General features: G+C 37.9%; 1 protein-coding gene across 1 annotated transcript; it reads left to right on the forward strand.

The window, feature by feature from the left end:
* The first annotated feature begins 127 nt into the window (after positions 1-127).
* Positions 128-27,792, forward strand: ankrd10b (ankyrin repeat domain 10b). The gene is made up of 6 exons (XM_017713483.2): positions 128-485; positions 3,871-4,023; positions 6,792-6,883; positions 22,791-23,047; positions 24,900-25,004; positions 27,150-27,792. Exons 1-6 carry the CDS (start codon positions 291-293, stop codon positions 27,419-27,421), a joined length of 1,074 nt encoding a protein of 357 aa, XP_017568972.1. The 5' UTR covers positions 128-290; the 3' UTR covers positions 27,422-27,792.
* Positions 27,793-27,855: the final 63 nt, after the last annotated feature.

The following is a 27,855-nucleotide window of genomic DNA, read 5'->3' on the forward strand; positions in this document are numbered from 1 at the left end:
CTATCCGGCCATAAAGTAGCTGAATTCGCTAATCAGAAGGCGTGTCTGTCTGTCTGTCATCCGATTCAGCCAGTGTACAAATCCATACCGGGTTTCGCGCCTGCACTCCAGTCCAGACGCGCAGAGAATCCGTTCCAGGTTTTGCTGGTTTCGTTTCCCTCCTTTGTTTGGAGCGGTGGCCCATCAACGCTCGGCAGAAGGCTCTCAGGCGGCCTGGACGTCTCTGTCCACTTCCCGCTCAGCTTCACCGTTTTCGCCAGTCCCCTTTTCTTCTTAGTACGTGCGTCCTCATGTCTGTAGGAGCGGAGTGCGGTTTCTCCAGCGAGGAGGTGCTGAGTGTGCGCTTCCCCGTCCACAGGGCTTGCAGGGACGGGGACGTGGGCGCGCTCCGCTCGCTGCTCCAGCACATCAACCCGGCGGAGCTGAGCGTGGAGGACTCCTTCTACGGATGGACACCGCTACACTGGGCTGCGCACTTCGGAACGGTAGTATTCAGTGAAGCTCTGCCCTCAGGTTACCTCTGAAAAACACGAAGCCAGTGCCAGCTTCTTGTTTCATTTAAGGTGGAACGGGAAGATTCGAGCCGTCATTAATCTTAAGTAGCCAGTAACTATAACGGAACTAATGAGGAAATTGTGTAGTTGTGTAGTGAGAATGAGGGGCTGAAGTCGGGACCTACAAATATGTTCTGACGGTTTGAGCCTGGTTCATGTGTCGAAGACGTGCAGCGGGCTCATTACTGGTGAATGGAAAATGAACGCATTACCGCCATTAGGAGAACAGAAGAGTGGCTTGTGTTGTGTGGCTGACTTTTATTTTTAGAATTTTCCGGTCCACCTTAAGTGCTGCAGCGGTTACTCTCTGGCGCCTGAACAGTCTCCACAGTGTAATGGGCCGTTTAAGGTGGAACGGGAAATTCGAATCAGCAGCTGTCGCTGCATACGCTCAAGCTGAGTGCTGAAAAGAAGGCATAGTCAAGGCTCAGCTCGGAGCATTTAGTCATCTGATTTTGGCCAAATCTCACTTTATAAAGATGATTTGAGTGACTTGATCAGTTTGATGCTGTTAGATGAAAGAGGCCTGCATGGATTCAGTGGCCTTTACTGGCACTGGCCTACTGACCGGCTAATAATAGAATCATAACCAAATCATGCCAGAAAGGCCATGACACACATTAACATAGCTGTGCAGTATGGAGTAACACACCCTTCTCCACCAGCACCGCTAAAATAGGTGGTGTAGCAGAAGCTGAAACTCAGTGTGGAGAGGAACTTGTGCCAAACTGAAAACCAGCCACCAGAGTGGAAAAACGTGAAGTGAAATGCACGCATGGTTTTCAGTAATCACATGCAGAATACATGCCAAAATGAAAAACAAACCCTGTGTTCCCTCGCTTTCAGGTCGCTTTACCTCTTTACTGAAAAACAGTACGTAAGGAATTGCATTTTAAAAACAAAGTGCTGATTTAGTGTCAGAGTCAAATACAGTCCAAATGCATTGAAGGCGCAGCTGTATAGTTTTCCACTGTGCAGGACTTTAAGTGGATTTTAGTCATTTCAATGCCGTCATAACAGTGGGGAAAAAAAAGATGTACATGAGATTACTTTTGCACAGGTGACTTCACAGGTGTGTCAAAGTGAAAAGCAAAACCGCTATTGCAGTGTTTGTATGTCGCTTTACCTTTGAGATGTGATGCATACATCAGATTGTGTTCAAACAGTCGGGAAACAGGCCGAAATGAAAAGTAAAACATTGATTTTAAGCTGTTTAATGTACTGCACAGTGGAAACCACTATATTATATTTCCTTTATACAGTCCAAGTTGAAACATAAGAGAAAACTGATATGAATTCACCGTTTCTTTTTTCAAATGAAAATTTTAATGCTTGGTTTCTAGGTGAAGCGATGTAAGAACTATGGTTTGTTTTTTAGGTTGGCGTGTATTCTGTATTTCTTGGTTCTTGGATTAGACACCTGGTTCTACAGGGAAAAAAAAACTTATAATTGCTATGGAGCCCTTACTTTATGTGGAGGTGCCATAAACTTTTATAAAACTTTTCATCAAAGGTTTTTAGGGAAGGTGATCCTTCTGTGATGTCGCTTCTAAAACACATTGCATCTTTTGTTTTTAAGTGGTTTTAGCATTTTTTGCAGTCATTTGCCATAAATACATTTCTTTTCTTGTTAGCGTTCAGCTTTGTATGCTTGTCTTAGCTCTAAGTCCCATCGTTCACCTGTAACTCATGGCACTGAGCCTAGTCTTCTCTCAGTTGCTGATATTGCACATTGTCTACTGATCTGATCAGAGTTTAGAACACGGCTTAATAGCGTGAATTTTTGCTTTAAAGGTTATCGGCCCTGTTAAAGATTTTTGTCCACAGTCACCAGAGTAACCCACAGAGGTGAAACGATGATGAATGATTATGCTATTACTCTTACAGTATTACACACACTGTGTGGTTTTATGTATCATAGGTGTATAAGCACCCTGTCAGTCGTCAAGATAACATACAAAGCTAGTATATGAGGCCTGATAAGGTAATAATGGCTCAAGCTGCTCTCTAGACAAACACAGAGGGTGGAGCTGTCATGTATGTGTATCTTGTCAGTTGAGTATGGGAGTGGTGCTGCAAGGGCAGAGTTTCAGGAGAGTAACAGGATATATTGCACGTTTTAAATGAGTGCTTATCTGTTTTTCTTCGCTCTGAATCCTATACAGGTTTTAAGAAGAACTGTTTAAATGTTTAAGATCCGTTTTAATGATGTATCCAGATGCATAGAGCGTCTGTAGTGCTTAACTCTACACTTGGAGTCTGTTACCCTGCAGGGCTTACTGTGCCAGATATTCAGAAACATCTGAACATTAGTGATGGAGTAAAAAAGAAAACCATGTATGTCCGTTTTTGTGAATTTATAGTTTGTCATTTCAACACACCAGCTGTCCTTGTCAGTGTCCAAAGGAAAACAAGTATCTCCAAATAGTAACTGTACAGGAGAGTGCAAAAACTCATAGCTTGCCATTTAAGTCAGTGTAAAGAGATTGTGTTCCAAGTGATTTTAGAGCATTTCTATTGGACTGTGTATCATGAATTCTTTACACAGTGTGAAGGACAGCTGGTGTGTTGAAATGATGTAGAAAACTAAAAATCAACAAAAATGGACATGCATGATTTTCTTTGGGCAGCGACGATGCTTCTTATTGTATTGCTAATGTTCACATGTTTCTGGGACAGGTATACCGGAGTAAACTCTGCAGGCTAATGTACTCCAAGTGTAGGGTTAAGCACTATAGATGGTCTATGCATCCTCTCAAATGAGTAGTATTTTGGCCTGAAGTTGCTTTAAAAACTGTAGATGTTGCAGTTTTTGGGAGTTTTTTTCAGAACGCTGGTCTGACTTCATAGAAATAGTTCTCTTTTTTTTTTTTTTTACTATGGCAATAGTTTAATATGCTTTTCTTAGCATATTGTGGTAACTGTCAGTATTAAAATATTTTCACAATACACAATTTGTATAAAAATATGTTTGCCATATTGCCCAAATCTATTAGTATGTAATGTTTTAAGGCATAAAAAGTGTGAAATCAGATTAAATTTTGTCCCCAGTATTGGGACAAAATGAAAACACAGTACTAAACTATGTATAATAATTATATTTCCGATATCGGAATAATAATGAATTATTACAGGTGTTTATTTATGTAGATAGCAATACATTTAGCCACCAAAAATCATGCACACCCAGTTTAGCACTGCTGTGCTGTTTAGGTCGAAGCCTGTACTGTTGTTCATAGTTTGTTGTGTTCTTGGTTTTCCTGCCCTCCTTGTTTGTTTAATTAGTGTTCCCTCCATGCTCTCTGATTTCACACAGCTGGAGTGCATCATGCAGCTGGTACAGGTGGGTTGTGGAGTGAACTCTGTGACCTCTCGGTTTGCCCAGACGCCTGCTCACATCGCTGCCTTTGGTGGCCACCCACAGTGTCTCCTCTGGCTGCTGCAGGCTGGGGCTGACATCAACAGACAGGTTGGTTACCCTTAAACTTGGATCCATGTTCATAAAGCCTCTCAGAGTAAACACACTGATATAGCAACAGCTGCTCGGTCTTAAATCAGCTCTGATTAATCTGAGAAGTTGAGAGATCTGATATTTGAGGGAGAGATGCTGCCTAGACGCTGGCTATAATATTAGAACATGTTGGGTCAGACCCCCTAGAATGTTGTTGAGTTCTGGAGGGTTATAGCATGGAAACAATTAGGCCTGTATTTATGCGTGGAGCTACATGAGATGGACTCACTGAACCATTCTGTCTGTCTGTCTGTCTGTCTGTCTGTCTGTCTTTGTGTGTGTGTGTGTGTGTGTGTGTGTGTGTGTGTGTGTGTATATATGTATACATACACACACGTATGTGACCAGCCATGAATTTCTGTAGTTCACCAAAATATGACAGTCTGGCCAAGTATAGAGCCAGAGCTATCCACATTATGCAACTCATTTCAGGAGGATGTAAAGTTTGGGTGATTCTGGTCACACTCTGTTTTGTTGAGTTGAAATGTTTTCCTGTACATAGAACACACTTCAGCACATTTTAATAAACAATTACTGTTTAGTTTCTTAATATATAAAACTAAAAGTCTGTGGAGAAGTTAATGTGTTTATTATTATATTTACCATGGCCAATTTCGCCATGAAGACATTGGAATCTTAATCGGCCATAAATATTTGCAATAGGTGCATCTGTAATGTTTACTACTATGAAGAACAGCATGCCTTGTACAGCTTGCCCACTATTTAGTACACAGATTTCTTTTTTAAATACAGTCTAGATATCATATGAACACCATGGGGCGTGTAGAATGGGGATGGACAAAGAAAATTAGAATCGTATCTGCAAATATATTTGGCCAATAGGGAGTTTAAAAATCCTGTCTATATATTGTATAAATAGCAAAATCACAAATTTAATCCATCTTATTTTCATAGATTTATTCTTCTAGAATATCCTATTCTTACCAGATTGCTAGAGCCGGCCTTGGCTAACTGAAAATGGCAGAGATGTTTTATTGAATTGAACAGATCTTGTTATAATGGTGAAGCCCCCATTGCTAACTGATGCAGAAAGGATTAAATGTAGAGCTAAGCAGGCCTGTCTGATCTGCCAGCACAAGATCCTGAGGATGTGTCCATGCACCACATGTCCTGTCATGCTCATATTTCTTCATCACCCTGTGCCTCTCTGTTATTTTCCATGTGTGTGAGAATTAGGATTGCTTATCGCAGACATATTTCCGACTCCGCTTTCACAGACGCTCCGCCCCGACTTTGCCCTTTGATGCCTCAGCAGCGCTGTGCAGAAAAATCGGATTAGTGGGTCAACATTATGCAACTGCTGAAGCTGTGCCTTTTTTCCAAGCATAATCTCATCCACATCCTCTCTTCTTCTGTGTGCCCCTTTGGTACCCTTACATCAAGTTGATTATGATCATGTAGAGACCTGGCTGGCTCTTCAACGTGTGACTGATTTGTGTGCTCAGGCTCTTCTGTTTTCTGCTCTGTGGGTAGAGAGCAGTGATGCCCGACTCCGGGCTGACCTACATTCTCCTCCCATGAGTCACAGTCAAGGCCGGAGGGCTTCATTGATGCTCAGTCTATCTCTTCTGTGCTTTTTATGGGTTTCTCTCAGGGTGAGCAGGTCAGGGCTCCTTATGGGAAAGTGTCACTTGTCTGGCCTATTTACTGGGGACGTGTCAGTTAAGGATCGGGGGTTGAGATGGGGTCTCGGCTATGAAGCCTGATAGTTTCTGATCCTTTGTTTCTTGTTTTTATGTGTTTTATGTGCTCCACCATTGTAAAAGTGATGTTAACTGACATTATCCGCACCCAGAAGCAGTGAGTTTTGTTTTAGGAAGTTAGCAAAGGTTATATAAACATCTGTAGTGTGGAACTGTTTTACAGTGGAATATGAAATGTGCTAGTGTTTTGACTGTATTTCAGTAGGTCATGATTCGTCCAAGACCTGGCAGCAAAAATGAGTGAGCAGCTGCTTTGAGTGCTTTGAATCTAGGTTTTTTGCCCCTTAAGATGAGCTGTGATGCCACCAGAAGCATATAAACAATACCCTCCCACCACGTTTTCACTTGTGAGTCATGACCGGTTGAAAATGAAACTTATCAGAAAGAACATGTTCAAAACTCAGAGATTGAGAACTGTTGCTCTAATAAGAGCAGTAAAAAAGCAGTGTTTTCACCAGGGCTGTCACAATCATGAACATTGGTTTATCAATTACTGTATAAAATACTTGGTGACTCATGTTTTAATTTTTCTTTTTGTTAACTGTAAAAGTACAAGCCTAAAGTGGCAAAGTTGGCTGATTTATTTAAACAGATTACATCAGGGCGTTTGTACCATTTTCTGGTATTGATGGCAGTGCTGGGTTTTACCAAATAGAGCAGTGGTCATCATTTTTGGTCCTAGAGGGCCAGTTTCAGCACAGTTTAACGATTGTCCTGCTTTACCACACATGCTTGAACCCTCAATTAATTACCAGGTTTAGTTGACGTCTTACGGTAAATAAATCAGCCTGTGCTGAACTGTGGCCCTCCTAGACCAGGAGACCCCTGAAATATAGACAGAGCCTTTAAAGCACATTAGCCCTCATCTTAGCTGGTTGACCACACTCAAAGTGATATCAGAGGTCTGTACTCATCTTTTTTTCTTTTCTCTTTTCCTTCTACTTTTTCTCATTTCCTTCTTCTCATCACTGCTCCTTCCATTCACTTCTCTCTGTTCTCCAGGATTATGTGGGAGAAACCCCCATCCACAAGGCAGCCCGTGCTGGTAGCATTGAGTGCATTAACACTCTCCTGATCCAGAGGGCGAAAGCTGAGTAAGTCCAAACTCATAGCTGGTCACCTGTTTTAACTGCATCTCTCTACCCTCAGCATCCCTGAAAGTACTACACTGGCACTTTTTATTCAGGAAGGACTCCCATCAAAAATCCCTTTCCGGCTACTCAAGTTGGATGAACAAGTGGGGAAATGGATTCCTATTAGTCATTAGCCTTTAGCCAAGGCCCTTCAATGAACTGGGTCTTCTGATGTTCGATGTTTACATCCAGTGTGGATCCAAGTCCATTTATAAAGCATAAAGCATATATTCTTTTTGGCTGTGGAAGAACAGAAGTCCAGCAATGTGGTGATTTTCCTGTTCTAAAATTCCTAATTCAACTCATAAGTTAATTGACCGTTTGCAAAATTCAAAGAAAGTCCAGCCTCCCTTAGTTATTGTTGCTATGTCGGTCAAACTTTTGGCTCAGCCCACCTGGTAGCATCAGTGACTCCTGAGCTAACAACTAAAGCATTCAGTAGTGCAAAGGTAAATGTAGAAGCTTGCAGAGTACGTTTAAAACAGTTTTCATACAAAAAAACTGACTTCATAAGATGATGCATGTATTTGAGAACTGACAGGATAGGTGTACATGCCAGTTTAAGGAAAATAAAAACCAGATTCTGGAAACCATATTTACATTGTTCAACCAGGGATATTGTTTAGTCACTCAAAGTTAAAACGGCAGGTTGTAATGTCTATAAGGAGGAGGTTTTGGCAAAAATCTGCCTTTTCAGATGGACTAGTGTTGGAGCTCCTCAGATTAACTTTAGATGCTGAAGAGGACTTGTACACTGGGTCTTTTAGCAAACGTTCATTAAAGTGTGAGAGCTGTTCAGTGTTTAATCTGACTGATTTAAGAAAAGCAAACTAGTGAGCTAACTGATCTGAACTTTGTGTAGTTAGACATAACGTAATTATCTTCAAGCAAATACAGTAGCCCACAAAGTTTAGCTTAACTGTATAATTCTGCCTGTTAATAACTTTGACATGAACTTTCAGCTTCAGGAATGAAACAAAAACCACCACCATCCTCCAGGTGATCAGGATGGAGTGTCAGGCATTATTCGTTCGTCAGTATTTCTTAGCCTAATCATTCTGATTTACTGCCACAGGCATTTCTTGTGCAGGTATGTGTTTGCTTTGGAGGTAGAAATGTTGAGATGATTGGATGAAATGGGAGTCAGTTGTAATTCTGCAAATGGTTAATTACCTAATTTAGTTACAGCAAAGAAATATCTAGCAACTTTTTGTTTTACAAATTTTTGGCCTCAAACCACTTAGTTCACATTTTCTGCATTAGCGTTTGAGTTGGAGTTGGATTCACAATTCAAAGTTTGAAATCACTGTTTTTAGTTTAATTTAAAATAAATAATAAAGTTTAAATTATTCTACGCTAAAGTCTCAGGTTTTGTAGGAAGCTGTGGAAATAAAAATGTAGTGTTTTTTTACAACAGGCGTTGTCACAAAGCAGCTTTAGAGAACATCCGGTTCCAAGCCCCAGATGAGCAAGTCAAGGGCGGCAATGGCACAGAAAAAAACTCCCTAAGAGCAAAAGGAAGAAACCTTGAGCAGAACCAAGGAGAATTTTGGGCAACCCATGCTCCTCTGGTTGCCGCTGGATAACGCAATTACTTTTAGATGTGTTTAGAGTGATGATCAGAGCTGTAGAAGATCTGTAGAAGATGCTTTAATGATTGAGAAAGCTGGGTAACGTGGAGAATGTTGCGTTATAATAAAATTAATGTTCAGAATATCAAGAAATTACTATAAAAAATTACTTTATTATTTATAATTTAGTAAATGATTGTGTCTAACTTAAAGTAATCCAATTTAAGTGGAAACTGAATAAATGACAGCAATTATTAGCTATGCACCTATTATAAGTAATTCCAGGTGGTTTGTGCAAACCTATAAACACATCTCAAGTTTAAAAGAAGCTGAACTGTAATATTCAGTGTAGTCTAGTAAACAAGAATTAGCCAGACACAACAGCACAACTTGCATGAAAGAACACCTGGATATGAAACATCTGTGTGGCCAACTGGGAAAGTTCTGTTCTGTAAACTGACAAACGTTAATGTTGTATCTTCTAACCAGCCGATGGTAGTGCAAGGTTAAGGCCATGCTATAAAAGCCAAAACTGCTGATGTAACTTGAGCAGTAACTGTAAATGAAGGATGTGTTCCTTTTTGTCCAAAGCTATAATTTGAGATGACCATATCTGTCCTAATACCAGGTGCAGTACAAATAAATATCCTATGGCTCCTGACTGCTAGATAGCTGGCATGCTCTAAGCTGCATTTATTTTAGGAATAATTGAATAAACAAGGGTGTGGTGGACAGCATGATTTAGTATGACTTCTTCATACTGCACCTGATTTTAAGACAGATATTGATGAGTTTAGCCCATGATCTAGTAGAAAGCAGTTTTTTGAGCAACTTAACAACCATCATCCTACAGAATACCATGTTATTTCAAACATGTTCCCAAAAACAGTAAACAAAATAGCCACAACTCTAAGGCTGCTGGGGAACATTAAATTAGTGGGCATTAACTATAGAACAGGATTAATAAGAGGGGTTGTCCTACACAGAAGCTTTTCATCTCAATTATATTCTACTGCTGTTGTATTTCACTAAAGTTTTGAATATTGAATATATAGAGTAATAAAAAGTATTTGATAACATATGTAAAAATGTCTGTTATTAGACTCAGCAAACATGTTTGGGATCAAAAATCTATTTTTGATGGGAGTCCTTCTTGAATTTTTGTCCAGACAGGAAAGAATTTATATCCTACTGTGACTATTGCTAAATGTGTCTTGTTTATTCTCTGAATTGGGTTTTTTATCATTTTTACATTGTGTGTTGCAATATGTCATCAGGTGCTGAGGTAATGTCTTTTTTGTTTTCTTTCACTTTGAGTTTTTGGTAAGTGTGTTTTTTATGACCCGGCTGCAAAGCTGAATGCACATTTCCTCATTGTTTCAAAGCACAGATCCTTCGCTGCTGATCCACTGTTCCTTGTTGAGAGATACAAAATAGGTGGGACAAGGGTGGTTTATCACAGGCGTGGTGTCTAAAGCAATTAAGCTCTCTGAAAAGCTACAGTTATAGCCTTAGATTTTTATGCGTGGTCTACTAATTATTCAGTCCTTTGAAAAGAATGTGCAGCATTTTGATATCGCCTAGCAAGTAATGGATGAGCTGCTAATGTTTTTGTACCACATTAAGTTTAAAACACCTTGGACATTAAATACTTGGATATTAAAAGGTAAATTAAACCAGGAATCTACATGAATAGTGCAAATCTTTGAATTGGCTGAATATCCCAACAGGCACAAATCATTGATAGACTACTGTATTAAGACTAATTTGAGCCTTTTCCACCCTTTTACGTGAGACGTTCTCTGCACATGACCTGGTTATTAGAGCAGAACGGAGTTCAAGAAAGCTCTGGTAATTAGATTTCCAATAAGGCAGATCATACCGTGTATCCATAATGCATTCCAGAGTGAGCTTTCTGCAGAACCTGATGGTTTAGTAATATTCATTAGTCTACATAACTTCAGTGTTGCAACAAGACACCCATCCTTTGATATTTGATACTGAAACATTACAGCTGCACCTGTTCTTTCTTCACGTTCATGTTTCTTGGTGTTGTGCGTAGTTCAGGTGCACCAGCCTCCAAGCTGGTGGGACCTGAAATATGTCCATAGCTATGTGTCAAGCTACAGCTTTCAGGGCCTGTTTCTTTGACCTGGATTAATCAAGAGTCTTGGACTAAATTGCAGAACCGGTGGTGAATTACCATTAGATCCTCTTTTTAGTCTGGGTTTAGGCTTAATCTGGTTCCTTCAAACAGGGCCCTTAAAGTTTACTTGGGTAAACAGAGTACTTGTTGCTCATTCTGAAAGCTATGTAGTCGATACTGCCTCACCATTTTATATCTCTCCACAATGAGAAGTCTGATCATTTTAATAGAACTATTCCAGTGATGCTCTTAGAGGCTAATTAGTACCTGCGGTTTCACAGAAGCACCTTAACGCTCATTGACTTAAACTGGTGATCTTGTGGTTGCTGTACTTTTGGATAATAACATTTGACATTTTAGCTTGTGGATAGTTTTAAACTTTACCTTCAGTTTTACAAGTTCAATTCCCTTTGCAATCTGGTGTTTTTAACAAAGTTTTCAGTGTCAAATTGTTAGAATGAATAGCATCTGTTAGTGTTCACATTAGATTATTTTAAAAACAAATCTTAACGCAAATTGCTTAAAACTAAAAGGTAACCACAAACTAAAATGCCTTAAACTTACCAAGTCAAATTAATTGTGATTGTGAATGTATATCACTAAATACTCTAAAACAGTAACAACCTGCAGTGCTGTGAAAAAAAAAGAAAAAAAAAAGTTTTTTTGGGTTTTACGAGATAGAATTGATCTTTAGCCAACCACAGACCTTAGTGCTGAAAACCAGTGACCGTGTGATACGAAATTCACGAGTTCATCTGATTGGGGGTAAAAAACACATTTTCTCACGGTTAAACGCAAGTTTAATAACACAGTTATAAATCAGTCACATGTATTGTCTCAATATTTATTTTTTTTATTTAAAAAAAAAGACAAGAATGCTTAACCGATTCAAAACATTCAGTAGATTTAACATCAGCTCATAACACTTTTAATTCCAGTAATAACTATTCCAGATTTATAAACTAATTTTAAAATGAATTAATTCTGATTTAAAATCTAATTACAAATTAGTCAAAGCTAAATTTCATGCACAAAGCTTGCTTTTTGTAATCCTTTGTTTACTAATGCAACACATGTTATTATAATTGTATAATTATATTGTATATTATTATAATTGGAAAAAAACTCAAATCAGAATGCGCAGGTTTTCATGGCACTGTGGGGAGTAAAGTGTCCCTTTTTTATAATATTTAAGTTGATAAGCTGGGTCTTCTGTGGAATAACTGTGTAGGCATTAGATCCCCTTCCATGTTCGTAGTCCTCTCAACAACCCAATTTATCTTAATAAATATCTCTAGTGACTCTGAATGTCATTTGTTGCTGATTTTCATTGTTAAAATTAATGGCTTCTGAGTTTTTAGTTCAGCATCCAAGAACTTCCAGAGTATCCCATCAAGGATGATTCTAATCGGACATTTGGCACTTTTACATTATTATAACAGTATGAATCCTGAACCGGCTCTATATTACTATTATATTTTGTAGCTAAACAAGAATTTAGAAAAGTAATTTCATGATCAGTGAAAGTTTAGAGATCTGATGCTGAAGTTGACACAAATTTACCTGCAAGTCCACAACATTTTAGCTTTAGCATTAAGGTAATTTGGGACATTAGGACGATATACCCTGCAGTCTTTAGCTAATTGAACAGTTGTGTTGACTTGATTTTGTAATATTTAAAGACTCTTTAATCAATTTGAATTAAACTGAGGTTTTGCTCTTTAACCTCATGGTCTTTTTACATTTGAATGAAATAAAACAATCCTACAAAAAATTTACTTCATCTGAATACCATTGACGGCCATGTATCTGTTGACCAAAAAAGAGCCAAAAAGAACCAGTTTACGTGAGCGTGTCCCACTCAAATGTCTTCTGTTCATCCGGGACAACATATGGCATTCAGACTAACTGACACTGTACGAATATGTGGTGATAATTACTACCAGAATCTTAACAAAGGCTTTTTTTATCATTATTTTACAGAGGCTTTTGAGGCAATGATGAAATGTGCATATTTAAGTCACTCAAGAAGGATCTGTTGAGATTTGTGTTTGTTATTGTTGTATGACTGTATATTTTTCAAGGTCTTATTAGTACTAGTAGTGTTACAGCAGGTTAAGGCAGAATTGAAGAATGTTGTAAGTATGTTTTCCCTTGATAGGTGTAGTATTTCAGAAACACTTAAGTAAGGGAGTAGGACAGGTCTAGAGTACTCTTAGAGTTCAGGGTTGGAGCTGGAGGACAGAAGGGCTCCTTTCTTTTTCTTTTTAAACAAAAAGAGATACAAAATGCTAGGTAAATGCTGTCATAATAAAAAGTAGTAGTGATAGAAAAATGTAGCATAGCAACCAAACTTCTTTTTTAAATAATAAAAAGTACTTTATTGAGGGCTAAATGGTTAGTGGAATGTGCAGATATTAATTGAAAACCACTTTTAGTTCATTTTTATTTGTTTAAACAGTCAGGTTTTGTACTTGACCTCAATATTGCTCATGTTTATGTATTCTTATCAAATAGTTATTAACCCTGTTAAAGTTACGTCCATAGAAATGGCATATTAATCACAATTTTACATAATACTAGACCTCTACAAAACAATGGTTTAATAATAATTTGCTGTTATGAAGAATTAAGTAACTGTAATTAGAAAATGTATGTACATGAAACTTATGAATACAACAGTTAAGTAGTTAACATATATTTTGAAATGCTCATATTTTAGTCTTTAGCTGAATGTATGCTAAGCATGCATGTTTTAAATCTGTGTGATAAGCAAGAACAATATTATTATTCAGAAATTTACTATTCTCAATGTTTTTGTGAGCTGCTACAAGCACCAGTTTGGTGTAAGAGCCTCTTGACTCTTCAAGGTGGGCAGCTTGTTGCTGAGAGTTTTATAGTAATACTTCAACATCTTAACATTTAAACAATGTGAAGCTTCGCTGAAGTGGCAAGAATAGATCTTCCCTTAGAAACAAATTTGCAATAAAACATGATTAGCAGTGATTTTAAAGTTTTACAAATGCTTTAAAATATTTTTCAGTACTTTTGGAAAAAATAAATACATCCCCAATTCCAATGAAGTTGGGATGTTGTGTGAAATATAAATAAAAACAGAATACGATGATTTGCAAATCCTTTTCAACCTGTATTCAATTGAATACTCTACAAAGACAAGATATTTAAGGTTTAAACGGATAAACTTTATTGTTTTTTTGCAAATATTCACTCATTTTGAATTTGATGTTTGCAACATGTTCCAAAGAAGTTGGCACAGGGGCGTGTTTACCACTGTGTTACATCACCTTTCCTTTTAACAACAATAAGTGTTTGGGAACTGAGGACACTAATTGTTGAAGCTTTGTAGGTGGAATTCTTTCCCATTCTTGCTTGATGTACAACTTCAGTTGCTCAGCAGTCCGGGGTCTCCGTTGTCGTATTTTGGGCTTCATAATGTGCCACACATTTTCAATGGGAGACGTGTCTGGACTGCAGGCAGGCCAGTCTAGTACCCGCACTCTTTTACTACGAAGCCATGCTGTTGTAACATGTGCAGAATGTGGCTTGGCATCGTCTTGAAACATGCAGGATGTCCCTGAAAAAGACGTTGCTTGGATGGCAGCATATGTTGCTCCAAAACCTGTATGTACCTTTCAGCATTAATGGTGCCTTCACAGATGTGCAAGTTACCGATGCCATGGGCACTAACACACCCCCACACCATCAGAGATCCTGGCTTTTGAACTTTGCGCTGCTTTTCCTCTTTGTCCCGGAGGACACAACGTCCATGATTTCCAAAAACAATTTGAAATGTGGACTCGTCAGACCACAGGACACTTTTCCACTTTGCGTCAGTCCATCTCAGATGAGCTCAGGCCCAGAGAAGCCGACGGCGTTTCTGGGTGTTGTTGATATCTGGCTTTTGCTTTGCATGGCAGAGTTTAACTTGCACTTGTAGATGGAGTGATGAACTGTGTTCACTGACAGTGGTTTTCTGAAGTGTTCCTGAGCCCATGTGGTAATATCTGTTACAGAATGATGCCGGTTTTTAATGCAGTGCTGCCTGAGGGATCGAAGGTCACGGGCATTCAATGTTTGTTTTCTGCCTTGCCGCTTACTTGCAGAGATTTCTCCAGATTCTCTGAATCTCTTGATGATATTATGGACTGTAGATGATGAAATCCCTAAACTCCTTGCAATTGCACGTTGAGAAACGTTGTTCTTAAACTGTTGGACTTTTTGCTCACGCAGTTCCCATCTCCCCATCCTTGCTTGTGAACAACTGAGCCTTTCAGGGATGCTCCCTTTATACCCAATCATGACACTCAACTGTTTCCAATTAACCTGTTCACCTGTGGAATGTTCCAAACAGGTGTTTTTTGAGCATTCCTCAACTTTCCCAGTCTTTTGTTGCCTCTGTCCCAACTTCTTTGAAACGTGTTGCTGGCATCAAATTCAAAATGAGTGAATATTTACAAAAAACAAACTTTATCCGTTTGGACATTAAATATCTTGTCTTTGTAGTGTTCAATTGAATATACGTTGAAAAGGATTTGCAAATCATCGTATTCTGTTTTTGTTTTACACAACCTCCCCACTTCATTGGAATTGGGGTTGTAGAATAAATTTTGTTTTTTTTCTTCCCAAAAAAGTGTAACAGCTTTTAAAAAAATATCCACATAAATAGTTTTTAAAAACTGGATATTATGCTTGTCATCCTTGCAAAGGTTAAAATGGCTGAAGACGGACTATTTTTTGTAAGATGAGACTTTCATCTTATTCGTAACTTTTTTTTTTTTTTTTTTTTTTTTTTTTTTTTCTGGAGAAATAATGGTCACTTGTTTATTGAAACTACTGCATACTTCCTTGGCGGTGAAGAAGCTGACCCATTCCTCTAATCAATGAAGAATCCTCTTTTACTGGATATTTGAAAGGCTAAAGGCTCCATCTTTACTGAACTGAAGTTCATTCATGAACAAGTTGTCTTCCCTGTTCATGCTTGGACTCAATCCATGGTCCTGCTTATATGAGTAGAAATGGAACATCAAAGCTAAGTGAAGTAAAGGAGGCTACAGATCTGTATGTCCACAGTTTTTCCTTCAGTTCACTATGTATCTAAATCCCTGACATTGCAGGTTCTGCTAACCCTTTGAGAAACTTAAATCTCCAGTTACCCTCCTCTGCCAAGTGTCTGTGCTTCGGGGAAAATGTGGACCATTTGATGTCAAGTCTGCGTTAATCTAGGACATGAGTGATAACTGTCTCTCTTTGAAGAGGATGGATCTCAAAGGAGCGATGGATCATTATCTGTTCTTCTCATGGTCCTTTCTATTTTAAGCTCCCTGGTAGAGACGGCACAGGACCACTTCTTCTTTCCCAATACTGATATTGAAACCTTGAGTATCGGTCAATACAGATCCATTATTATTTTCTTTAAAAAAATTAAAGTGCTCAGCTTTAAAATTAAAATGAGTCGTTTTTAATTGAAGCTCTTTGCTTAAGATGATTATCCCAAAGTAGTGCATCTCACAGAAACTACTCAAACTCTACTACTCCACAGCTAAGATCACATCACAATGTGAATGAGTGCTGTTTCAGATTATTATTGGTCTGATCTGATATCCACCGATACACCATATGTACTCCCTGCGGATCACACGCTGCCCAATCTACTCCGTTCTACTCATGAGTGGCCACTTTTGTGCAGGTTCCTCATGTCTGGTCATGCCTGGCATGCTTTTTTTATTTGTTTTTGGACTTCCATAACAGCTGTTAACAGCCTCTTGTATGATGACCTTGCTCTGCAGTCTAAACTCTTTCAAAGACGTCTCCCAGGACTCCTACCAGATGAATGAGAGTTTCAAAAGTTTGTCCTGACCTTGCCATGCTGGAAAGGTTTGGAGGAAGATCTGCTCAGCCTTTACATTACATGAAGAGGAGCCTCTGATTCTTCTATGCTAAATAAATAAATAAATGTACATACATACATACAAATACAACTGTCCAGGTGATGTCAACATCATTTGTCATGTCTTTTAAGCCTTAAAAACGGCTTTCTTTCCACACTTCCAGAGTTCTGTATTTGGATCTTGGTGCATTTGAGTTAGATCACCTGATTAAATCTTGCATTTGTTTTGCACAAACCTTATAGGTTCATAAAGTTTTTCTTCCTGAATTAGACTTAAAGATACATGGTGCTTATACTGTATGCTTTAACCTTTGCAATGGAGAGGTTCCAGATGAAATATCCAGTTGCATCTGCCAAATCCCACCAAATGCTTTAGCCAGGATAACTAAATTTAAATACAACTTAAATTATTTTTTTAACATGCATACAAAATGTGAAAATGAACTTTCATGCTTTTCTGTTTCTTTTCAGGAGCCCTTAATCCTCCACGTAGAAGTTAACAGTTTTTAGGAAAGTCTGTAGGGTGAAGCACAGGCTTACTGCATTACTACATCTGTACTTTGCTTTAACTCTTATTTAATCTGTCTTCATTCTTTATGCTGAGACCTTTTGCATAGAGGTTCATTGTTTTTTTTTGTTTTTTTTTTTTTTAAAAATGTCATCTGCAGAGTTATTATTCATGATATAATGATAGAACATGTTGTTTTATTAACCCTGTCACCTTTATCCTTATGAAAGTGACGCAATTACAAAAGAAACCCTGCAGATTCAACTAATCTTATTCTGTTAACTGTTGCTGCAAAATTTTTTAGCAAAAATCTACACGTCTCAATGTTTTTGCAGCCATTGAATTCGAAATGACTTGACTTTTTCAAGTAATCCTAGAAAAGGGGGAGAGCATTCCAAATAGACACTGCTGACTCACTCCAAGTTCCCTCAACGAAACTGCACTGTTGTGGCATTAGGAGTGTTCTCACTATCGCTCCCTTCAGTATCAACACACTGGCAAACTGTTGAGGTATTTCTTGCGGTGATTGGTTTTACTGATAGGAAGTTTTGTACGTAGAGAAGTTTCAAAAGGGAAGGCTTTTCAATTTAGATGTAGTTGTTTTTTATTTATTTATTGATTTAAATTTTTTAGACCTGCATGCTTTGCTAAATTATGCCCTTAAGTCAAGACTGTTTTTTGTTAACTTTAACTTTTATTTTGTTTCTTTGTAAACTAACCATAGGACTCTTATGTGTAGGACAGGTCTAATCAGTTTCCGCTTGTCACGTTCAGAATAAGCATGAGTAAAACATGACGTTCAAGAGGTTATGTGTTAGGCTGAGACAAACATGGCAGGGAGTTTGTGTACCCAGCATAGTGAAGCAAAGCATATTAGGAGAGAAGGAAACAAAAACGAATGCCTCCATCTAACCAAATTGTTTATATAGATCAATGAATACATACGGAATTGATTGGCTTAAATGGATTTCACTGTAGACAGTGAACAGTGAATGAATACTGTAAAAGGGCTAGGAGCTTTGTGGGTCTCGTTTGAAACTGTTGTTTAGTAATCTTTAGGTATGTATGGATGCTTATGTCTCCATAACTGTTGTCCAAGTAAAAATGGCTCCTGGACATCAGTGTAATCATCACTGCAAATCTGTGAGTTTTATGACTTTAAACTTGCAAATGTGTATATTTATTGCTGTGTTGATCTAAATGATGTCCTGTGGACCATGGCTGTATCTACAATCTCATGTAAATGATGCATACTACAAATATGATCCACAAATATGGGATAGCGTTTTTATTTTCTAAAACACAGGAAATGTAGGAAAATATACCAAACATGCTGATGGATCACCACTACAAAACTTTTTTTTTTTTTTTGCACTGAAACCACAACAAAGTAATATAAAATTCAGTCTTTCATCTCATTTTTCAGATACCACCAGGGCATAGAACTGCCAGAAATTAAGCAGGACACAGAAGAATCATCTTTACATACTTATCTATTAAAATATTACTACTACTAATTCTACTACTAATAACAATGAAAGTTTAAGGCAAATATAGGCTTTTGATTTACTTTTAGATTGCAGTAAAGTGATTAAATGAAATGCATAGGTTATGAAAAATATTGTACAGTAAAACATTAAAAGAATAACACTTAATAAAAAGGAAGATCTTAACTTTTAAGTTTTGAGATTTACACTTGAGCATTATAGATTTAAAGGATGAAAGAAAAGCACACTTCCAGAGAATGGCACAGGTTTACCGAGAAAATACTAGAATATAAGGAAAATGTACATACAAAAAAGCAGAAGCCATTTAGTTAGTTCCATCTGACTACATAGATTAAATAGCCAAAAACTACTTGCATATTAAAACAACCTACAAATGTCCATTAGATTTATGTTAGATTAGTATCAAATAAATGTTGATCATTATTAACATTAAAAAGTACCAGTATAGTTTCCTTTGTTGGTAGTAACAATATTTAAGTGACATCTGTAAAAGTGCCTCTCAGTTGTTATTTTAACAAGTGTTAGGAATCAAATTTACTTTACTAATGACTCAGAATCTACATTCAAACAATATAGAAAATTGAAATGTTGCATTTTATTTTAAGCAGTTGTTTTCATTCGGATACCGAATTGGAACAAAAAATATTGAAAATAGTATAAATGCTTAAACACAGTTTACAGTTAAGAAACTGAAATCAAAATAGTGCCAGAAATCGTTCAGAATTCAGAATAATCCACATTTGAGGACAATGTGTGACAAAAAGAGCCAAATTGGTGTAATGCCTTTTTACGTATGTGCATGTGCAAGATGACGCACAATCTTTGCTGATGACCTCTTTAAACTTTTTGAAAAGTAATTTGATGTAAAAATAATAATTTTAGCCTGTGTACTATATAAATAAAATTGTGAATCTAATTGTGTTCGGCTGTGCAGAATGTTTAGATCATGTAGAATAATAATTAGTCTGTAATATAGAATTGCTTATGAAGAATATCATTCAGTAAAGGTGTTGCAATTTCAAATTTAACTAGTTCAAAATTCTGATTTCTATTTCAGATTATTGCATTTAAAGTACTGTTTGCTTATGCTGTCATAAAACTAGGCCACTCTACAGAGGACTAAGTCCATTAAGGCACAAGGAAGTGCTACTGTAACCGATAGACAGCTGAGCAGTCTGTTATCAAGACTGTTCACTCAGATGAGTTCACATGGAGGTGTCGTGATCATATGAGCTCTATAGAGAAACACTGTTTAGAATTACTATAGAGAATGTTTAATGTAAATATTCTAACATTGGCATTCTTAACCATCTGAGTTGAAATTAGCAGTAGATTAAATTTTAAATTTGTTCACTGTGATCATTTGCATTTTGGTAAGCTACATGGGAAGACAAATTATATGAGTAAAAAATGAACCAAATCTATGACCTAGAGGCTGAATAACAAACACATCTTGCACTGCACCTACTGGCGTTTTAAAATCCATTTGACAAGTCACAGCTTGTTAATGTCTTTTCTTTTCACAATGTCCACATTTGTCCTCATATGACTTCAGATTTCTTGCATCTAAGTTTGATTTCAGTCTGAGACCCACCTCCTTGCTGACTGCCAATCATTTAAAACAGACCTGTTTTCTCAGTCCGCCTCTACTCTCGTTAACTGAGCTGCTTGGAAGCATTCGTCTTTTTTTTTTTTTCTCTCATCAGATTTTGGGTAGGAATTGAGGGGGGAAGGTCTGTTCAAGTGAACAAAGTTTTTGAATTTTTACGTTTCATTCAACATAACATTTTGTTTTATATATTTAATTTGGAAATGCATTTATGTATGTGAATGAATGTGTGTAAGTGTGTGTGTGTCTCTCACTGAACTAGCAAGTCAGGTATTTTATGAAGGTTTACAGTGTATTTTGATGATGAATTCATGAATGAGCAAACTCTTCCAATTTGAGCTGGAGGAATAGCCGTCTAATGGTCGTCATTTACTGGTTGGGCTTCACAGTTGAGCAGTATCATATAAAGAAGTGATGTCAGTAAGTTATTTTGTCACGCTCCAGTCCTTGTGGGCCAAAACACTGCAGATGTCAGACTGCCTCTTTAAACACACCTAATTCCGATGATGAGCTAATTAGCTAAGCCCCCATTAATTGAATTCAGAGCGTTAGATGAGGATAAACACTAATTTCCGCAGCACTTCTAGGTTGATGCGTAAGTAAATGTTAATCTAATAACATGAGACTTAATAATAGTGAATAGTCAGCTCTTCAGTGCCTGGAAAAGCTTCGACATAGAAAGTGTCCACATGCACCACCAACTCACTCTAAATGCCGAATTCTTGACACGTAGGCATCATAACCACATTCTTTCACAATGAATCTGTTGTTTCTCTCCTGGAACGTATTTGGCCACTGAATCAGTGATGCAGAGTTATGGAAAAACAAGTGCTGAACTGTTGTCCTCTGGCATCCAGAATATGAATGTTCAGCATTTCTTAAATGAGCACTTGTGCTTTTATTCATTTATGAGTACATTTGAGAGGACCCCCGTTTAACCTGCTGTTCAGAGCAAGAGCTGATTTGATTTTCTGCCACAGTGAAAACGGTTGTATGGATGGGGCTGCTAATGGTAAATCAGTACTTTTGATCTGAAAAGCTTGAGAATAGATCCAGGATCTTCTGCATTTCTATTTATTCCATTCTGTTTATCCCAGGCTTCAGTGACCGAGTATCTACAACATAATAATGGGAATAAAAAGTTCTCAATTAAAAGCAACCTTAAAGTTATTAAATTGGATGTATGTTAATTGTCCAAAGGAAAAATTAACAAATATTTTCTCTAAAACTTTTTGTTTTTACACCATCCATCCATCGAGCCTATCCCAGCAGTCATCAGTCAGCTAAATTTGTAAGTAGTTGTAAGGAGTTGTTCAACTGTGATGCGCTACCTGTGGTGACATTTTGTGGCTTTTGGCTGCATTTAGGATGGGAATTGGGGAAATGGCCAGTATCTTGGGGTAAATTCATTAACTGTACTATAACCCTTATTTTACTGTTTGTTCATCCATGTATTCTTATTTTGTTTTCCATGACTGCAATAGAATATGACTGTTGTCATGTACAAGCCTGAACCATGTATGTTCTCATGTTCTTGTCCTAGAAATGTCACACATTGCTTCTTCCAGACTTCATACAGTAAATAATTACTGGTTGGTTGCTGCTGATTTGTAAAGACGCTTTCCTGGTTTGGACCCTCCATATTTCTTCACAGTAACTTCTTTTTATTAAGTTTTACAGAAGAATTGTGTACCGAAGTGATTGATTATCTGATTGATCTTTTCACCAAGTTGAGAGAATGTCATTTCTTTGTCAGTTGCGATGCTGTTCTTACTTGCTCTGTGTTATCAGAAGCTTCTGTCATTGTCATCACATCCAAGTTATTGTCTCTCAATTGAAAACCTTTTCCGAAATACGTTCTTTCTTACTTTTGCTCACAACCAGAAGTGACACCAAATCAACCTTGTAATATTTTACAGAAGAGAGTCAAACCCTTCATTGCTGAAATCTTCCTCCAGAAAATGTTCTTTCTGTGCTGCACCCTTGAATTAAAGTTTTGTTCTTCAGGAAGCACCTAATGCAGCTTTCCCATTTATTCTTGAACCAAGGTACTGCCCTCTGGAATTCTACCACTGTGTCTCACTCTTCTTCTTTGATATTCTGATATTTTTTGTCACTGGAATTTTCTTCAGCTTTTTTTCTTTCTTTCTTTCTTATATAAGCTTCAGTGACAAATTCATGAGTGGGGTTTAAGACCCAGCCAACAACTTTCAGACTGAATGGACATGGACTAAAAAGGCTCATTTTCAGTGGATTATTTACAGAACGGCCAAAAACCCAATTCATCTTTATCTAAAAATACCATTCTTGCTTCAAGGTTATGTCTTATTCAGCTTTCTTTATTCCTGAGTCATATCTGGTTTCTGGCAGATTAAGTGCATGTTCTAAAGGTCTCATATTTCTGTTGCAGTCAAAACTTTTTCAGAACAACAAATGTCTTTTGGTTTTTTATTTATTTATTTATTTTTTAATAACTATGCTGATGTCAAATTATTTGTTATTACCAGGTTAAGAAAGGCAGAAAGGAACTGTGTGTATGTGTGTTTATAGATGTGTGTGGGTGGGTCAATTTTACAGTAGACCAAGAATGCTAACATTCTCATTTTATCGTTGCGCAGCTTGAGAAACGCTAGTGGACTGACTGCAGCTGACCTGGCCCATGCCCAGGGCTTCCAAGAGTGCGCCCAACTGTTGTCCAACGCGCAGAACCAGCAGCTCAGCCAATTTAATGGCTTCTCCACCAATAACTCACCAGGGTTGCTCAACGGGGGCCACCAATTAAGCCAGGGACGGAACTTCCTTAACGGGGCGCCCAGTAGAAAGAGGTCTCTTGAGTGCATTGAGCCCAGTCACTATAAAAAGGCCAGAACCAGTGGTAGGTTGAGACACATGAATTATAAGATACTAATTACAGCCCAACTGATAAATCAGCACGCCGATGTTATTGGCTGATATGAGCTAGTTTCAGATACAAGTTACATGGAGAGAAAAAAAAAATTTTTATATATATATATATATATATATATATATATAAATAAATAAAATTAAAAAAAGGACAGGTGGAAGACAGGTGCTTCGGCCATGTTGTTGCATGGTTTGTCCAATAGAGGGTGCTCTGCAACTTCTCCTTTGACAACACGCATGTTTAGAACGCCACAAATCACACAAAGCAGAGAAGAGTACCCCACGACGGGGATAATCTGTATTCATGGTAAGCTTAGAAGTGTCAAATGAAATGCTGTACTTAAATACAAATATCCCCATCACTTCTCTCAGCCTAAATAAGCCTGGTACCATTCATGTCAGCCATGCCTGCATTTGATGCAGTAACATGGCAATGTCAGACAAACATCACAATTACCCTATGTTTAATGTTATTGTAGTTGAGTGGTGCAGGCTACTCTGGTGATAAACTTTGTAGATTTATTTATTTTGGCAGTTCTGCACTGTTAGAAGTAAAGGTTCTGTGCAGGTACACTTTTCGTTCTTCAAGGTGCAAACAATGTTTCCTCAAAGGTACAACAGTGGTTTTAAGGTCCAGTTGTGTACCTTAAATAAGTTTTCACAGTGGAATAATACATATTTTACATAACCTAATGTTTTAAAATGACACAAAATAAAAGCATGGAGACGAGATGGGGTGCGTGGAGTCAGTACAACTTAGAAAATATAATTTCAGTTGATTATGATAGTTATGTTTCCTGACCAGAGAAACTGAGTTGTAACCAGTGACCAGAGGTGAACTGCCCTAATGACCGTTTCATACGTTTCTGAGAGTATAGCAGGTAACCACTCATAAAACAAATGTTGGGGAAAATCTTTATGTACTTCTGCAGAAGAAGGAAAAAATATCAGCTGATATATCAGAGTTTTTAATTCTCAAATGTCAAAAGCTCTTGTACTACTAAATAAAATGTCGTCTTTTCAGAATCTCATCACCAATCTTAAAGCTGTATTTAAAGGGGAACAGTTCTGTAGCACATCATATCCTTTTTATTTGTTTTTTATTTTTCCAATGTTCTTTTATTACAATACCTAACATACATTACATAAGTACAATATATAACTACTGGGTATCCCTGTGGTGGAGCCAATCCTGACTGCTTATCTCACCACTGATCGACAGTCTGGTTATACAACCTAATGACACAACCAAGACAGCATTGATTTAACTCTTATACTGCTGTCAAACAAAATTGTAAAGAAAACAGATTCATTATTCAGTTTGAAGTAGATACTTGAGAAACAGTGTTAGCCCTTTCAACCAGACGGGAAAAAAGCCAAACTGAGAAGGTATTTAGACAGCCGTATGGATACCTTGCGGCTAATGTTGATCCATTCTGTCCATTGTAATGACAGTTACCACACACATACCAATAAGATTTTCCGTTTCCTAACTAATAAAAACAAAGTTCAAATTGGTCTGCCTCCAAAAATCCACCCCAAAGAATTCTCCCACCTTTTAGTCTCTAAACTATGAAATCTCTCTAGAGCACTGCTGTAGGATGCACATAAGGAAGTTTTCAAAAAATAGTGATTTCCTTTTGTCCAGAGTGTCCCTTTTAAGCACAGTTCAAATTATCCATAGGCGTTCTTTGTCTATCCATGAGTGTATCTGCTCATCCAGAACTTGCATTTAATACGATCTCTTATATTTTGAGAGCTAGAATAGATTTTCTCACTGTATGGCCACTATGCATTTCATATTCTCTTATGTATAATTGCAGATCTGGAGGTTCAAATGAAAATGATGAATGGGATGAATGGCTCTGGTGGAGAGGACCTGATGGAGACCATGCACATGGAGTTTGGTCCTGCACCAAGCACCACAGGTGGGAACGGATCCTTAAACGGATCGCTTCCTTTGGGCTCCAGTGCCACACCCACCCTAATAGAGCAGGAGCAGGGCTGCAGAATGGAGAGCTCCTCCTCTCCGGCCCCAAAAGAGCTGGAGATCTTCACAGTGGCTTCCATGCAAATTCCCTGTCGCTGCACTAACTCCTATGCTTACCTGTAGTGGCCTTTGTGTTTGTGTGCGAGAGTTTGAAAGAGTATATAACTGAAAGGCTGACCTGAAAAAGGGTTTGTTCACAGTAAACCATCCTCCTTTTTTATTTTTTAAAACTGTATATACACAGCTTTAGATTAACAGTTATGTACAGGCGTATACTTTGAGATTTTGCCGTATCGTTCCCGTGTCTGAAAATGGAAAAGGAAATCTTTTTTTTTTGCACTGCTTGAACCATTCCAACTTCATATATTAGCGTTCTTTTGTTTTGCACAATAAGTTCCCTAAATCAGTGTGTAATTTTAATTGTACCATCTGAGAATATTAGCGTTTACTGGTGAGATCTGTTTGAAAGGGTTTGTCATGTTTAACAGCAGTGCTGATGCCCAGACGTTCTTTTTAAGTCCATGCTGAATTTGTCTGTGATCTGACTGTAGTGTTTATTCGGCGCCGTCTCCGCCCTGTGGGCGATTTGCCTGAGGATTTGGTTGAACTCTGGTTGACTCTGTTCTCCACTGACCTGAGAGTGGAATCTGTTTTTCCTTGCCTTGATAGACAAAGAAGGGAATTTTTTCCAGCTCTAGAAATTGGCACTGTGTGAATCCTCCATGAACTGTTTGTATTCTTATTGTTTTCTTTCATTTGTTTTTACCTTGAATTGTATAATGCCAAAGCATATCTGTACTCTACATGAATGTATGCGATGTATGTTTGAAACTTCTCTGTGCAGCTTTTCTGTGTGTTCATAGTAACTGCTAGGTGCTATTTAAGCTGATTTTTTTTTTTTTTTTTTCCCCCTCAGTGTCTTTGACAAGCAATCTGTAGCTTTGTACTTTTCTGTGGGAGTTCTGGAAGTTTCTTTGTGTTTGTTTTGAGGCTTGCTGTATCCTTGTGACTCTGAGGTGGAAAGGTTGTGTTGAATTTGGTATGTAGCCTGTATTTACTTTTGTTTTTTTTTCCTTATAACTTTTGGTCATTCAATCAAATAAAGCTGACTCAGATATTCTGTAGAGTTTATTAAAGCATTCCTTTTGCCATAATACCATAATAAAAGGAATCTCAATTGCAAGAAACTATATGTAATGTTTTCTTGGCTATACACTAATAATACACGGCACCTGAGCCCAGATCTTGGCACGCGAATTAAAATGGGTGTCATTTGGTTTTCTAAACTGAACTGGCTGCTGGGAGAGATCAAATGTAAGACATTTGGATTACAAGGTTTGTGTCTAAACCTTGTAGCAAGGTGCTTAGTATTGATATATTTTAATGCCCATTAAATGTCTTATCATGTAATTATTGGCCCGGTGGCTGAAATGTGTGCTTGTTTTTATGCTTGCCAGTGATTTTTGTTCTAGGTGTTTAGGGGATTGTAACTGGCCCTCTGGTGGTGGACATGCAGAAGGGCAGTTTGGGTTTTATTTTTTGGGGGAAAAAACAATATGGGGGTGATTTAGGAAGGGGTTTCTCTCAGTGCTTTAGAAGAATTTTTAGAACGTAAACAGAAAGCCAACTTAACATCCTGCTACAGTTGTTCATGTCTCATTTTCTCAGTATCAGTCATCAGTTCCTGATAGTGAAAGCAGATCGGTGGTCTGTTGATGTCATGACCTGACTTGCTTTGAGGTTAATGTTTGGTAAATGTAGGGCAGTGTGCTGATTTTTTTCCTCTGAGTGTACCAATGTACCAAGTTATCACTACAAGAATCAGGACTTTGCCCGCTTCTATCAAATGGTTCTTATATGAGCGTGTTATATAAGGCAGTTTCGTAATCTATTGACAGACTATCACCATGACTATCCACCCTGACGCTTAAAAACCTCTAATACGGGAAGAAAAAAAAAATTCATATGAGATAAAAAGGAGATTCATTGGAAATTATTGTGCAAAACAAAACTTGCTTTCAGCAAGAATAAAATCTGTCAATCTTTAATGTCCTTAAGGTTGATTTCTTCTCTCCAATGCCAGGAAACACTTTTAACATGCCCCACCAGTCTGGAAAAATCCAAGAGAGTGAGAATGGGAACACGGCCTTCGTGCCAGAAGCTGGGATGGGCTTCCCCTTGCACTGTGGCAACGTTGGCAACGGTTTTCACTTCAACCACCAAAATGGCTTTGGAGACACAGCTGAGAACATTGAGGACGTCAGCAGTCAGATAGAGCACCGGAAGTCAATTAGTGTTGAGGAGCAGTATGACTACACTTTCTACAGCACCCTGCATCTCTTTCATGGGTCTTAAGAAGCCAGAGTGATCAGTTTGATATCTCATGCCTTTAATTAGGAGGTTATTAAGGAGTTCCCTACACAGTAAATATTCCCTATTAATCTCAGTTTTCCCTGCTGAAAAAAAGTTAATACAAACCAAAAGGTGAGGAAGTTCCCTTTTGTCCCTTAAACGTCAGTCTGTTAGGGTCTGGTCAAGTGTGTCCTTTTATCTGAGAGACTTGCTTCATGTATCAGGAGCTTTTTGCTTCTGTTTGGTTTGTGATACCATTTGGCTCCTCAACGGATTCTAATCTGGACGCAAACTATGAACTGGTGCAGTGTGATCTACTCATTTGTGCCCTGTAATCTGTTCTCTGTCTAAATAAAACTATTCACCTGGACTTTCTCAGTGTGGACTTGACAGTGTCCTTCCCTCCACCACCACCTATAAAACACTATATATATATA

The sequence above is a fragment of the Pygocentrus nattereri genome, chromosome 6 (genome assembly GCF_015220715.1).
Source record: "Pygocentrus nattereri isolate fPygNat1 chromosome 6, fPygNat1.pri, whole genome shotgun sequence".
In the NCBI taxonomy this organism is placed as follows: Eukaryota; Metazoa; Chordata; class Actinopteri; order Characiformes; family Serrasalmidae; genus Pygocentrus; species Pygocentrus nattereri.

Coding starts and splice junctions, on each gene's coding strand:
- ankrd10b (XM_017713483.2), top strand. CDS start 291: ATGTCTGTAGGAGCGGAGTGCGGTTTCTCCAGCGAGGAGGTGCTGAGT. Junction 4,024..6,791: donor GGGCTGACATCAACAGACAG/GTTGGTTACCCT, acceptor TCTGTTCTCCAG/GATTATGTGGGAGAAACCCC. Junction 25,005..27,149: donor TCCTGCACCAAGCACCACAG/GTGGGAACGGAT, acceptor CTCCAATGCCAG/GAAACACTTTTAACATGCCC.